The sequence below is a fragment of the Papilio machaon genome, chromosome 16, assembly GCF_912999745.1.
Source record: "Papilio machaon chromosome 16, ilPapMach1.1, whole genome shotgun sequence".
In the NCBI taxonomy this organism is placed as follows: Eukaryota; Metazoa; Arthropoda; class Insecta; order Lepidoptera; family Papilionidae; genus Papilio; species Papilio machaon.
In genome coordinates this window covers 5,221,565-5,235,890 of record NC_060001.1, presented here as the reverse complement: position 1 = coordinate 5,235,890, position 14,326 = coordinate 5,221,565, and the positions used below count along the sequence as shown (strand labels likewise).

The 14,326-nt window shown below is 31.8% G+C and overlaps 1 protein-coding gene across 8 annotated transcripts in view; it reads left to right on the top strand.

Annotated features, from left to right (window-relative positions):
- LOC106711182 (potassium/sodium hyperpolarization-activated cyclic nucleotide-gated channel 2) overlaps positions 1-14,326 on the top strand; it is a 138,330-nt gene that overhangs the window by 98,690 nt on the left and 25,314 nt on the right. For 3 of the 8 annotated variants that reach the window (XM_045681694.1, XM_045681693.1, XM_014503431.2), the window contains one exon: positions 13,347-13,623. In XM_045681694.1, the coding sequence (XP_045537650.1) occupies positions 13,347-13,623 (277 nt within the window). Of the gene's footprint in view, positions 1-4,972; positions 5,704-9,023; positions 9,243-13,346; positions 13,624-14,326 lie in introns of those variants that run through there. The other 5 variants (XM_045681695.1, XM_014503429.2, XM_045681697.1 and 2 more) reach the window with 3 other exon arrangements.

Genomic DNA, 14,326 nt, shown 5'->3' with positions numbered 1-14,326 from the left:
GACTAGCCAAGGCTTTATTGTGCCATTTGTTTCTTTGAAATGTATAACAAAGAAATAAATTAAGAACCATAATTATCAACGAAAAAAATTAATTCTCTCGCAGCCAGTGAATATCAAATGAAATCTGACATGGATGGAGAAACAAGATTTTTTTTTTTCTGATACCATTTTACATAAACTTCTACATATATTTTGTTTTAAAATTTACTGTCGTGTTTTTTCTTCTTGCATTTGGTTACTGTACCATCATATCACTTTTATAATTCTCGCGCCGATTTGTGCAGCCTGCACATATCGGGGAAGAAATACAAAGATATGTGTTCAGTCAACAAACGCACAATGGGCCAGCGTGGTCGACTATGTACGACTACGTAGTCACCCCTAACGTAGGGTAGGCTTCGAGCCCCTAAGTGGGTATATAGTGAGCTGATGATGATGATGAATGAACGATGCATAAGAATGTGCTAGAAATTACATTCTTTAATAATAATAATCAGATATAGGCGCCATTAGTGACGCCATCTAGACGAATGACGTAACTTCGTCATATTTATGTACTAATATGACATCTCAATTGCCAGCGAGCTATGTCGCTAAAGGTCTGAAGTACACAACCGCAAAAGCGAACCAAAACCGAAAATATGATTTTTTACGGATTTATTTTCAAAGAACCGTTAAGCAGACATACTCACTACGTGAAACAGAATCTATAGAGCGAACTCTGAATTCTGGTTTCGTGTTTCTAGACGTTACGCCTCGTTTGGTTTGCTTTTAGGCTTCTGTGCTACAGCCCTAACAAACTGGAGAAAATATTGCTGGTTCGCCACTGCACTAATTGAAGAGCCACTGAGACACGGAACAGAACAAAACATAACATAGTTATTCTTTTTAAATGCATTCATTGTTCGCCACTCAAATGTTCTCCATACTCTGTAAAAAAAACACTTACTGTTAAAAAAATTAAAAAATAATAAAACATTTAGAAACCTCACTTCTGTAATGAGTTGAATTGAAACTATCTTAATCAGCAAATACATATATAGTTTTTACAATTACTTTTTAATACTTTCATGATTTGAAAAATAACATCAATAAAAATACAAAATAATATTACCTAACTAACAATAAATACTAGACCTAGAATTTTGAAATCAGATACACAGAATCTAGGTCACGTTGCCGACAAAACAATGCCCTGTTTAAGAGGAAAGAAGAAAGCGAAGTATCGGCTTGTAATTTTAATTAACGTCATAACAAACCCAATAACGTAGAACTAGAAATTTGAAAGTGATAAATTACAACTCTGCGTATAAACATTATGCCGCATAAACGCGCGTCCGAAATTTGTTCACCGCAATTGAATTATTTTCACACTCAACAATTTGAAATACGATCGTGTTTAGTGTAGCGGCTAAATGGTTAGATTTGTTCCGCACATAATTTTGTGTACAGAGTGTCGGATGTACGAATGTTGAAATGTTAAGTTTATTTTATTTGCTTGTTTCATAACGAATTGATGAAACTCTTTTACTTTTTATATCATTGAACTGATGGATTTATTTGGATGAAGCTTTAAATGTTTCTCAATGGGGCCTAGGAAACAATTAATACTTCATTCGTAACATGTACTTCTTTTTGTACGTTTATTTATAATTAATTCCGGAATTAATCCAGTAATGAATGTCTTAACAATATATACTTGTCGATATCTTCCTAGCATAGGAAAAGTTCAGTTGTGATGTCATAACGTGATCATAAATTTAAATCATTAGATTAAGAGATGAACGAAGTATCTCAGGCATGAGCTACTGATAGATTTAAGATAAGGTATGATTAAATTACTAACACGGAAGAAACAACAAAGAAAGTTCTGGAAAAGATAAACTGATAAAGGGGAATTCACTTCGTTTAGGACATTATTCTGTCTAAATCCAACTTTTGATACAAAATCAGTACATTTTATTACAAAATTTGACGCTTAAACTTAAAACTTGTGATATGGATTCGAAACACGACCACTTTATCTATAGTCGATTATTTATAAGGGTATTGGTAGTTATTAAAATTTTTGCAAGTGAGAAGAAATAAAATTTTCTTACAATAAAGTACCCATCAAGAATAATGCTATCGAGCTAGTATTCGAGACCATTTGTAACAATTTATTCCAATGGATACCATATTCTGAGCTCTGTGTAGCTAAAGCTATTACCATGCGAATGTATCTACTCTTGTGTCGGCCTTTCATCTTTGATTAAATTTGTGTCGGTTCTCGACCTCAAAACCGTCTGGACTGAGCCTCACAATAAAAAGAATAAACATTTAAAAATTTAGAATAAATACCGAAAAGTATTTTCTTTAATCTTTTCAACAGTTTAATTTAAGTAATGTTATAACGTCAACAATATGAGAAACATTGTTGTTAAATATTTTTGAAATCTTTTATATTAACTACTTTTAGAATAGGATTACTTATTAGCCGACTTCAAAAAGAAGGAGGTTATCAATTCGACTGTATTTTTTTTAATTTTTTTTATGTGTGTTACTGCGAAACTCCGCCCCTGGTGGTCCGATTTTGATAAAAATTATTTTAATCGAAAGGAAGTGCTTCCAGATGGGTACCATTTTTTTAAGTAACTAGAAGACTAGTAGATTTTGAATATAGCTTCAAAATTTGTTGCGAAAATTAGGGACATTTTTGCTTACAGCGCTTTCGTAGGCTAAACTATAAGACCTACATAAAATTATGTATGGACGAATTGTAGCTCTTTAAATGTGCTAAATAAATGTCCTTAATAGCATATATCTATCTTTTATAGTTTTCTCACAATAACCATTTTTTTTCTTTAGAAACATTAACGAAAATGTTTCCATTTATTTACTTTTGGATATCGTATACATCTCATCTCTAAATAAACTTCACAAGTTTTAAATCTTACACGATATGCTAATGGTAACATCAAACTTTACTTCACATGACTTGTAAAAACAAAGTTTGCATTAACATCGTACACAATCTAAAAGCAATCAATCATATTCAAAACAGTAGTCATTTGTGTTGTAAAGTTTCTTAGTTTAATTTAATATGAAGTAGAAATTCATATACATTTTGCAACAAGATAAACTATGAAATAATTGAAAGATTTTTAGCAGTACAAAAATTAAATGTGTAAATTTTATTGAAGAAAGAAAATATGGAAAAAGATACTAAACTAGTTTTACTTAACCAATTAAATAAATTTCAGTTATTATTCTTTTTTATGCAATAAATATAATTCAAATTTCTGTTTAGCTATCGTTGGATGCTGATTTTGAGAATTCTAAATTTCTATTTTTTTATTACCATTATCGCTTTTTCATCCATTTAATCTTACTAATATTATAAATGCGAATGTTTAGATGGATGGATGTTTGTTTGAAGGTATCTCTGGAACGGCTCAACGGATCTTGATGAAATTTGGCACCGATATAGAACATAGTCTGGAAGAACACATAGGCTACTTATTAAGTTTACTCATATTATAAAACATCACATTCGTTCATCTTGGACATTCCCCACTCATTTTATACCTTTAGATAGCATAACTATTTTCCTGTTTATTTGTTATCTGCTGTAACATATAATATATTAAGTGCAAATCTTAACTTTGATTGTGAAATAGTGTCTGAAGATTTAAATCTTGAACTTATTTTACTTAATTTATTTAACTCGACGTCTCTCGTTTGTGGCCACATGCTCGACTCGACTCAAACGTGTGGCCATACAACTTAACCAAACATTAATTAGAAAAATATTTAGTTTTGTGTTCAATTATTAACGTATTAATCATTGACAAATAACAGTTAATATTACTCATATATTTTTGTATTGTGAGAATTATTTTCTATTATATATTATTGTTTTATTTTTGATATTATAGTAAAATGAAATGTTTTATTCTTTTGTGATTGGTAAACGTAAACATCTACTCTGTGGAGTCCGGTTACCTACTTTTACCGACGACCTGGTTTATAAATATAAAAAACTAGCTGTCGCCCGCAACTCCGTCCGTGCGGATTTAAAAAAAACTTATTAGTAGCTTATGTGTTCTTCCAGACTATGCTCTACATATATGCTAAATTTCACCGAAACACGTTAAGCCGTTTTGGAGATACCTTTAAACAAACATCCATCCATCCATCTATCTAAACATTCGCATTTATAATATTAGTAAGATTGATTACCAACATTTGTGTACAATTTAAAAACCCTCTTTTATCCTTTATTTTATTATGTATGAAATATTTTATATATCGTAGGTTTCAGAGATCAAAATCTCTGTCTAAAACATAACGACATCCCTCTCATTACATATGACAAAACAGAGATAATGATATATTTTATACAGGTATATTGGTCTCCGAAACCAACGAATAGTATTGTAATTTCATTTATATTCTAATTCTGTATCTATGTATCTACGATCTAGACATGTATCTACATTATTCTCGAAGAGTTCTCGAATTATAAATCTCGCAAGATGTGTACCTCTTTCCGTGCATAGGGAAATCCCTGCTTCCAAAGGAAAAGATTGCTTGCAGTTGTTGTAAAATAGTTGGAAGCAGCTTTTCGAAACATATGTAGTCACCTTTTCTTGGAATGGAATGCAAAAGAGATGCTACGTATAATGATGAAACTAGTTCGGACATAGTCTTTTCAAAGCATTTTTAATAACACGCCGTGGTGTATTTTTTTATTTTATTCTAAAAATAAACTTCCTGCCCATCGTGTTAACCATAATATGCCTTTGACAATGCATGGAAATATATAACCTGTGATTTCCTATTGAAAACCTCTTATTATAAAAATCATCATCAAAGTTTGTTAACCGGATGTCGCCTTCTAATCTGTATTCCCATATATTTTATAAACATCTGTAAAACGAGCTAGTGAAGCGTGAGAACTCCATCGAGTTTCTCAAAGATATTACTTACTGAATTGTTACGAACATATAACAGCAATAGGAGACTATCCTACCTTATTGTATATCTTCGAAATGTATAATTCAAAGATTTTCTTCTACACCGATCAATGGGCTGAAAATAGTACATAAGTTGCATAACATTTCATCTAAAAATAGGTTATGTAGAAACATAAAACTGATTTATAACCAGCAAGTAATACATAGGCTATTTCAAGCGTGACACAAACATATACAAACAGCCCGGTGTATATATTCGGTTAAGTATCAACATCATACCAACGATTCAAAACACTATTGTGGCTACTGCGACTCCAAACAACGCGCTCTATTATTATTGATCCACATGCCTACAATTGATCTGCTTTAGTTTCGTCAGTCATTGACATTAATTGCTCGCAGCGAGGAAAAGACTATCAGTGCATGGTGGAGTGCGGGACGGATTGGCCGTCTGTCGAGTGTCGCTTTTGTATAAGCTCAGTGCAATATTTTCGGGGTCGCCGTAACGTGTCTGGTTATCGAGTAAGCCCGGTCGCATTGTGCTATGCGCGTTGGCCGAACGCGCACGGCTTTCGCCCGGTCGCCGCCTGCGCACCTACGATATAAAAAAATGACGTACATCCATAACTCCAGTTGACGTTCGAGCAAACTGTCGTACAAACCGACACGATGTGTTGTGCGGGCTTCACAAACTACCTGTTCCACAAACTGAGGAAGTATACATGCGGACTAGCCGGTCGGGAGAGTGAGTACTACTTGCGTTTGATACTATTTGCGGCTTTGGTGTAAACAAACGCACATGTACATTGCCATTGACTTTCGATTTTAGAACATTTCCGAATTGTCTATGGAAAATGACTTAATACCTTGTCTCGTCTTCAATTGTCAATCAGTCGTCTGTCAAAATCAGCTGTTTTTACGAAGTTCAGTTAAGTTCATTTCAAAATAAGCTAACCAATTAAATGTGTTCTAATAAAGTAATTATGAACGTTCTCCTTGAAACACGTTTGAAGCTAGTTTATTTGCTCATGTTACTCAAGCCGTACTAAGCACTCTGATCAATATACAGTCTTCGCAGACCTCAGGCAACTTTCTAGAAACGTTCCTTAGAAACTACATTACGTACGCAACTAAGCGTATGCATTATATTATATAAGCTAAATTTAATTACGAATATATAATATCCTGTAAGTTTGAAAATGGTATAAAATAAGTAATAACTTAATGAAGAAAATTTAAACTTTACTCAATTTTTTCCCGCGTCCTTCGTAGGTAGTCACTTTCAAATTGTTATCAAAAGCCAATATTTTTACCTACCTTTTAAATCAGATGACTAAAGGCGCAATACAACATAAAAATTCTTATCTATACTAATAATATCAAGAGGAAAAGTTTTTTTCTGTGTAACGAATAAACTTTAAAACTACTGAACTGATTTCAAAAATCCTTTTGTTATTAAAAAGCTACATAATCATTGAGTAATAGGATATATTTAATACTTAAAATAAATTTTAATTCAGCACGGAAAAAGTCGCGGGCAAAAGCTATATTTTATAAGCTAACCGTAACGTAGAAACACCAATACCTCTATTAATTTCATTTACTTTTTCAAAAGCGATATTAGAAGTACTTTTAAGGTTTATTGCTAAAGTTATAAACTATATTATATGCATAACGAAATATATGATATGATATTACTTTTTTCATTGTATTCTTAATAAACTAGATACATTTTAATAAATAATCAAATAAACATAGTACTACCTAAAGTCCGGTGATAACTCTGATGCCACTTTAAATATCCTCATATATGTATTTTATAAACATTGGTCTTATTTTAGTACACTCATCTCAAGGTAAATATTGTTTATAATTTAAACGAGTGCGGGATAATTTTAAGGCGATGTTAATGAATGTATTTATAACTAAAATAATCATCCTTTTCGTCACGCTTCGTGGACGTTACGTTTCCAGTTAAATAATAAATTGTTATTTTTCCTGTCCTAGATAAAGTGGATAGTAGTAGTAGTTAAATCATTCAATAAGAATAACTATTACTTGTTATTTACATATACATCAAAAAATAAAAAAAAATTTCAAAAATATATTCATTACTTATTTTGAAAAAAAATGTGTCTTGGCGCGTTATTTTCTTGCTTAGAAAAGAAGCAAAAATACTGTCCAGAATAAAATGAACCAAAAGAAAACCAAAAAAAAAGAAAGCGGTAGTAAAATCTCTAACTCTGAGTTTTATAGGTTTGCAGTTTTGTTGACAGAAAAAAATACTTTACTCAAAATTCGCATTAAATTTTATAGACCATACCCAAAAATATACACACTAATAAATTAATAAAAGTAAATCTTTGTCATAATACATTCATAGCTTTTATACAAAATAGTGACCTTTCAAAGTCTCAACTCGGAAGTAATTCGTCACGACTTTTTACAAGCTTCCTCGACTCGATTTAAGCCGTATCATTAAATATAAGAAAAATTTAATTCACAAACAAAAATATAAACGATTTTATACAAGGAAAGAATTGCACCAATTAGTTTGTTCATATTTACGCTTAATTTGTTTAAAGTTTTAAGGAAAATGATATAAATATTTCTATAGAATGGAGCATAAATGTGTCATACTTGTTCCAAATTTAATTGATTTGCTTTTAATTCAAAGGTTAAAGAATTGTTTGTTTTAAATTGTTTTTAAATTAAAGTCACAAAGCGCGCAGGCGCGTGCGAAAATGAAATGTTTTTTTTTTTGTTAATAATGTAGATTTCAATTTATATTTATACCTGCCTGCGGATTTAGCAGCTTGAATAACAGCATCATAATGCACGGTTCTTTTTTTCGCCTAAGCGTATACAAGGAAAATATATATAGATATTATGAGAGCAAAGATTATTGGGTATGATAATATTAATTAATTTATACGCGATGTAGATATAAAAACATATTAATAAGGTTTTCGTAAAAAAACATAAGGTATTAGGCAACAACAAGCACGTACTAGAGATAAATAACTTGATAAATCTATAGGGCATTAACGCAATAAGTTGAATAAATCTAAAATGTGAAATATTTTATTTTCAATTGAAATATAGCGTGCTGGCCTTGACACGGCGGCCAAACATTATCCTTTTGTCTCAATTGGCCGGTAATTGTCGGGGACGACTTCAATTCTATTCTCAGATACAATTTGCACTTACCGCTCTCGTTAAATTGCACCTTAACTGAGCTACGAGGGGTAAACTTTATTATCTTAAATACCTATCTGACTATGTAGCGTAGCGGTTAGAGCACACTAAGTGAGTCCTGAGTTCATATACAAATGGTTTATTTGTAAGTATTCGATTACTATTTGGAAAATGACGCTTATAATTGAAACACAAATGTACACGCGAAAAGAAAAACTATTTTTATAACCAGACGTTTGCTTGAGTATTTAGTTAGTTAAGAATTCATTTTCTATTTTTGTTGTCCCCGGTTGGGTAAAATGCAGAGGGCCCGAAGTTATTTTTAGCTGGGAGTTACTATAATATTGTAACCGATGTCCTTTTTACCTGACAGACAGACGTGTCGTAAACCCTCTTCCTGGTATTTTTTTACCCAAAATTTACACTAAGAATTCCTTACAAAACAAAAAGTATTAGATGAATTTAGTTAGTTAACTATAAGACTGTTATTTAAATATTATAGGCAGCAGTAAAATTTATTCATTATTTCCGATTTCAGATTATAGATTCAATAGTCAAAAAGTATTCAATCTCCAAAAAATGTATACTTTTTATTTTTTAAACAGCCATATACCCTGTAAAATGAATTGATACATACAACATAAAGCGTGAAATTTTTCATAAAATGACGTTTTTTTTTTCAATAATTGGCCAGTTTTAAGTCTGGTGTTAACCAACGGCATCTGGTTTTAACATTCGTTTAAGATTAAATCTATAACTAAATTACATTTATTTTAATCTAAGCAGTGTAACAAAGAGCTATACGTGTAAAAAACATTTCTTAATACTAAACAGTTAAAGCTTTATCGATGTGTTTGTAGCTAATTATAATCGATTTATTTGAATGATATACAGAAGTGTATTAAATAAAGTTATATGAATTTGTGTTTTTGTTGGTATTTGATATATTTGTGTTGTATTGTGATGTGTGTGAACGTGAACTGCATGGGGTCCATCGTGGCTTTTAACTGTACCTGTCGATAACTGCAAACTAAAAAGAGCTTTGTGGGCAAATTATTTTTTGTGTTACCTCCAAAATGCCAAAAGGTAAGTATCTGGCTAAGAACAAAGTGACTCATTATTAACCTAATGCATGATGGTTTTTTCGTAAACTTCATATATATTTTATCTTTTCCTTATATACACATTTTTCAAATTGAAAAGATTTTGAAATTATCAACGAGTGCCTTGCCTTTCTTATTCCATAAAAAAGTAAGTTGTCTTTAAACTCAGCAAGTATTCATATACGGGATCATTCGCGTCCTTGGAAAAGTCTGTATCATAATGGAGATTGTAAATAATATTTTTATATTAGCTATGCTTGAAAGCTATAAAATTTCCGCATACTTGCAATTAGAAATGGTCTGAAATGTTACACTTATTTATGGCTTCTTTCTTACTAGTACGAATTAATTTTGTCGAACATAAACAATGAAATATTTCGTAAATATTAGGCTATATATGCATAAACATAATTATGATTCTAGAGTTTCTTTCATCTTATCTTTTAGTTGAGACGGAATGTAGGAGTCAAGACAAGGGTGGTATATGTTAGTGTTTTTAAGCAATCATATTTGTGCACTGTTTCAATTAAGTTAATTTGCCTATCATATCTAGGATCTAGATATCTACATCTATAGAGTCTAAAATATTGGGAGCTTATTTATTCTGCATTCATATTATACTATCAGTATTTATGTATATAATCGTCTCAATGACATCATCGCCGGCTGCCGATTTCAAGGTTAAAAGATAATGGTACAAAACCCTGGTCACTGAATAATTTCACAAAATTACCTCGTCATCTCGAAACCAACGTAATGGTCCTAATTTTACTGACAATTGACATATTCCGGTTTTAATAAGACATATTATAACGATTATAAAAATTAGGTACAGCTACCTATTTTGCATAATTTATAATATTACTTTAATAACAATTTCTAGTTGATTTTTTTTCTTTTAACTAAAATTTGGATAATGACAAAGCGATAAACGAGGGCAATTTTTAGTACAGTGAGATATTTTTCGAATACTTCATACTGCAAATTCTGAAGCTTATTTTTACATCTGCTTTGGACACAAAATTACAATTAGATTAATCATTATTTGGTTCTAATCTGGCATTCAAATTATAAAGTTTTTAAAATTAATATTTACATAAATCACTTTATATAATAATATTTATTTATTTGCCTTCCATATAACATTGTAAAATACACAGATAGTTACTATTTAATGAGAAGAATAAAACACGCTTGCTCATCATCATCAGCCATTGTTTGCCCACTACTGGACATAGGCCTTCGCTTACTAACAAGCATAAACGTAATAAAAGCATAACTTTAATAATTTTTCTAACCAAGCGTACATTTGCTTATTTATACACTAATAAATATAGACCTCAAGGTTATTAAAAAAAAAGAAAATAGGATTCCGGATAAGGAAAAAAGTAGGATAAAGACTAAGAATCAAAAAACTGAATAACATTTCTTTGTTCAACAATATAAAATGTCTAATTGATTACATTTCCCAAGTCAGGAAAGCAAAAAAAAGCCATTAAGTTATTTTATTTATTTATTTAAGGATCAATGTCATTATAAATATGAGTAATCATTATTTCACTGTCATAAAACTGAGAGATTGAAGCGTGCAAGTACAGAGTGGGTTGATTTGCCGTCTTGAGTTACGCTATTTGACGCCACTTGAATCAGTGGAACGCCATTGGCTCATTGTTTAATCGTCTGTTTTATCAGCTGTAATGGCCATACTGGTGTCCGTGCATGCGACTCATTATGACACTCATTCGAAATGTATACAAACTTTAACAGTGCACTCTTGTAGAACATTACTTACAATTTATACGTGTTGTACTTCAATAAATTACAAGAGCAAAAATAATTTTTTGGTGGTAACTTTAGACGAATAGATATGTTTTATGACAAAGATTTCTACGAGTATTATTACATGTAGATTTCTAAAGATTAGTTTAACACAGAATTAGTACTATATAAAGACTATAAACTACGATGTAATTAAATCGTTTAAACTTTCGTGACACATAATAATAAATTAATTAAGAATGGCTTAACTCACATGTGATCGTCCGGTGACAACACCGACTAGTTTCGGACCCGCCGGGGGTCCATCTTCAGGGCGAGTGTTTATTTCGAGATCTTGAGGACTGTGTGCGAAACGCCATGCGACCGCGAAGTCCTCAAAATATACATTCGCTCTAAAGATGGACCCCCGGCAGGTCCGAACCTAGTCGGCGCCGTCACCGGATGATCAGATGATGTAACAAAAAAATATAAACATTTTTTGGTAATTCTTAATTTTTTTACACTGCATTCAGTTTCATGCATCAGAAAGAAGTTTTTGTAAAGAATATTTAGGTAAAAAAACAACACATACTCAGTGTCATATTAATATTTATAATGTTTTCTCGTGTCTGGCGACATTGTGTCTGCTAGCAACACCGCGTAGTAACCTTGTACTTTTTATCCTTTTTACTTCCTTAAATCATATTTAATATTTACATACCTTTTTATTATATTACTTATATAGTTTCTCCAAAAATATTTAAAACAGGTTTTTTATGTTTTTTGTTAAAATCATGATAATTTTTGGAAGAGCTTTTGTGTAACCATTTAGTGATTAAAATAAGTGTTTTTTCTGTGCCTTTCACGCGAAGTTTTGTTTATTTCACGATATTAAATGGTTACATTACATTTCATAGGAAATATAGATTTACAGCTCAGCCAAACTTCTTAATCAAAATTAGGGGATTCCCCAGTCAGCTTCTGTTTCCATTTCTTTGTTTTAGCGACGTTAATCAACCTTAATTATTTACGCACACATTAACAGTTAACTGTAAATAATATCATGTTCGAGAAATTTAAATTTAGGTAAAACCAAACTTCTACAACTACACCATAAGTTTATTGAAAAATAACTTTTTTCATGTAAAAATAAAAAAAGCAATTTCTCTGCTTTTGCGAATATTTGCCAAGAATTGTATCAATACAATTTCATTCTTTATTTACATGTCCTTTTACAATATTTCTGTACACATTACAATATGTCCAATAATATGAACTGCTTTGTTTCTTATCAATGAAGGTCATTATAATATTTTTAGATAGCTTGCAATGAACAAATCTCTGAACTTAACGCATACTAATTCATTTTAAATAGTTTAACTCTGTGCAAAATATTCATTTTGATATCTGAATTTTGTTATTGTAGTTTATGCAGCTGGTATTTTGCATTTTGTAGATAATCATATTCTTCAATTTACGAAACGAAACAGACACAAAAACTAGAAAGATTACCTTGTTTTTTGTTACAGTGTATAAAACTTGTGCTGTATATATTAAAGTAATGCCGTAACTTTACATATGTGTGTAATAACTATTGTTATAAAATCTAAACTCCCGAGGGATTCACAGAAATTAAATATTTTCATTTTGTACATCATCCTCACAGATTGTATTTTCTTCTGCACTATCCAGTGCACTTTTAACTTCATCTTTTTAAGTAAATTGCTAATTAGTTTAACGTCGTTTTATCTGGTACATTTTCCCTTTAGTTTCATGACTATCTTTTTACATAAATTCTGGCATTGATTCTTCTCTTCTTCTTATACGTATCGTATTCGCAAACAAGAAATCAATAAATGCATTTCGAAATCGACCTTTGCGACCCATACTGAACCTTACACTTGGTTAACTGTACTCCACCGCCCACCGACCCGAACAATCATTACGATTACAAAGACGACGTCATGCGTTATTTCCATATACTGACGCACTCGCTCTTCGCTACTTCAAGGCGTTTTCTACTCATTTACCTAAACAGCCGTAGTAGCTAGGCCAAACATATGAATTTTATAGTTCTCATGCATCTTCAATCATTACAGTCTATATGAAGAGTACACCTATTGTATATTGTATCAAATAACTATATCCTTCTCTTTACCATTTCTTAACTATTTTCCCTTAATTTTTGGTGCTATGATTAGTCTTTTTCCTTTCTTTCTCTCCGTGATTGTCCAAATTGAGGGATGTATATGAAGTAACATCTTGTAAAATAGCAACTTTTTATCCAATTGTAGCTTGTGCCTCTATTGATTGTATTTATTGTTCGCAGGCGACGCCGACATGTCGCTGAAGCAGGGCAGCGGCACCGGCAAGGTCCACTTCGGTGGTCTGGACGATGTGTCACTGTACGGCACGCCCGTGGAGCCCGCGCCCCCCGCGCCCGACGCCAAGCAGGGCTTCCTGCGCAACCAGCTGCAAGCACTCTTTCAGCCGACCGATAACAAGCTAGCAATGAAACTCTTCGGTTCAAAAAAAGCGTTGATGAAGGAGCGCATCAGGCAGAAAGCGGCCGGCCACTGGGTCATCCATCCGTGTAGTAGTTTTAGGTATGTACTTTTCCAAGTTCTGTCTAATTCTAAGTAGCACTTAGTGAGTTCTCCGGGCATTACAAATGAATGTATTAAGTATTACCGTATTCTATTTTTGCCGTATCGTATTTATTAAATTAATACAAATAAAAAAACAGTCATTAAAAGAAAAATTAAAAAAACTAATCTAGCTACATTTTCGCCTTAGGAGGGAAAAATCATTCAACAACTTTTTATTTTCCAAAAGTCGTTTCAGTCGACGAACGATTTGGTTCCATTGTCTTAGCACTATAAACAGATTCAAGTGCTTGTATCGATTGCTTCGAAACAATGTAACCAATCTTGTTACGATTTCACAAAACATTAAATATTTATTCTGTAATATATTGGACGCGGCGAGACTTACGACCAGTTAAACATAAAGAGCTATCACGTTTGCAATAAAACAGTTTTTGCAACTGTGTTGCTCGTATCCTCTTGGTTACGACGTCCGCAACGTCTGGAACTCGTCTACTTTAAATATCCATTGCGAGAATCGCATATAACTGAAAGCTAACTGTCTGTGATTGTACATTGTACGATTACAAATTATTATTGCTGTTAGACTCAAACATTTCGAGGTTTGATTGACTAATCTAAATAAAAGCTGGATATAACACAGATTTGCCTATACTTAACCCACTATCAAACCACAGAACACAAAGCATTAGAGTCAGATTTC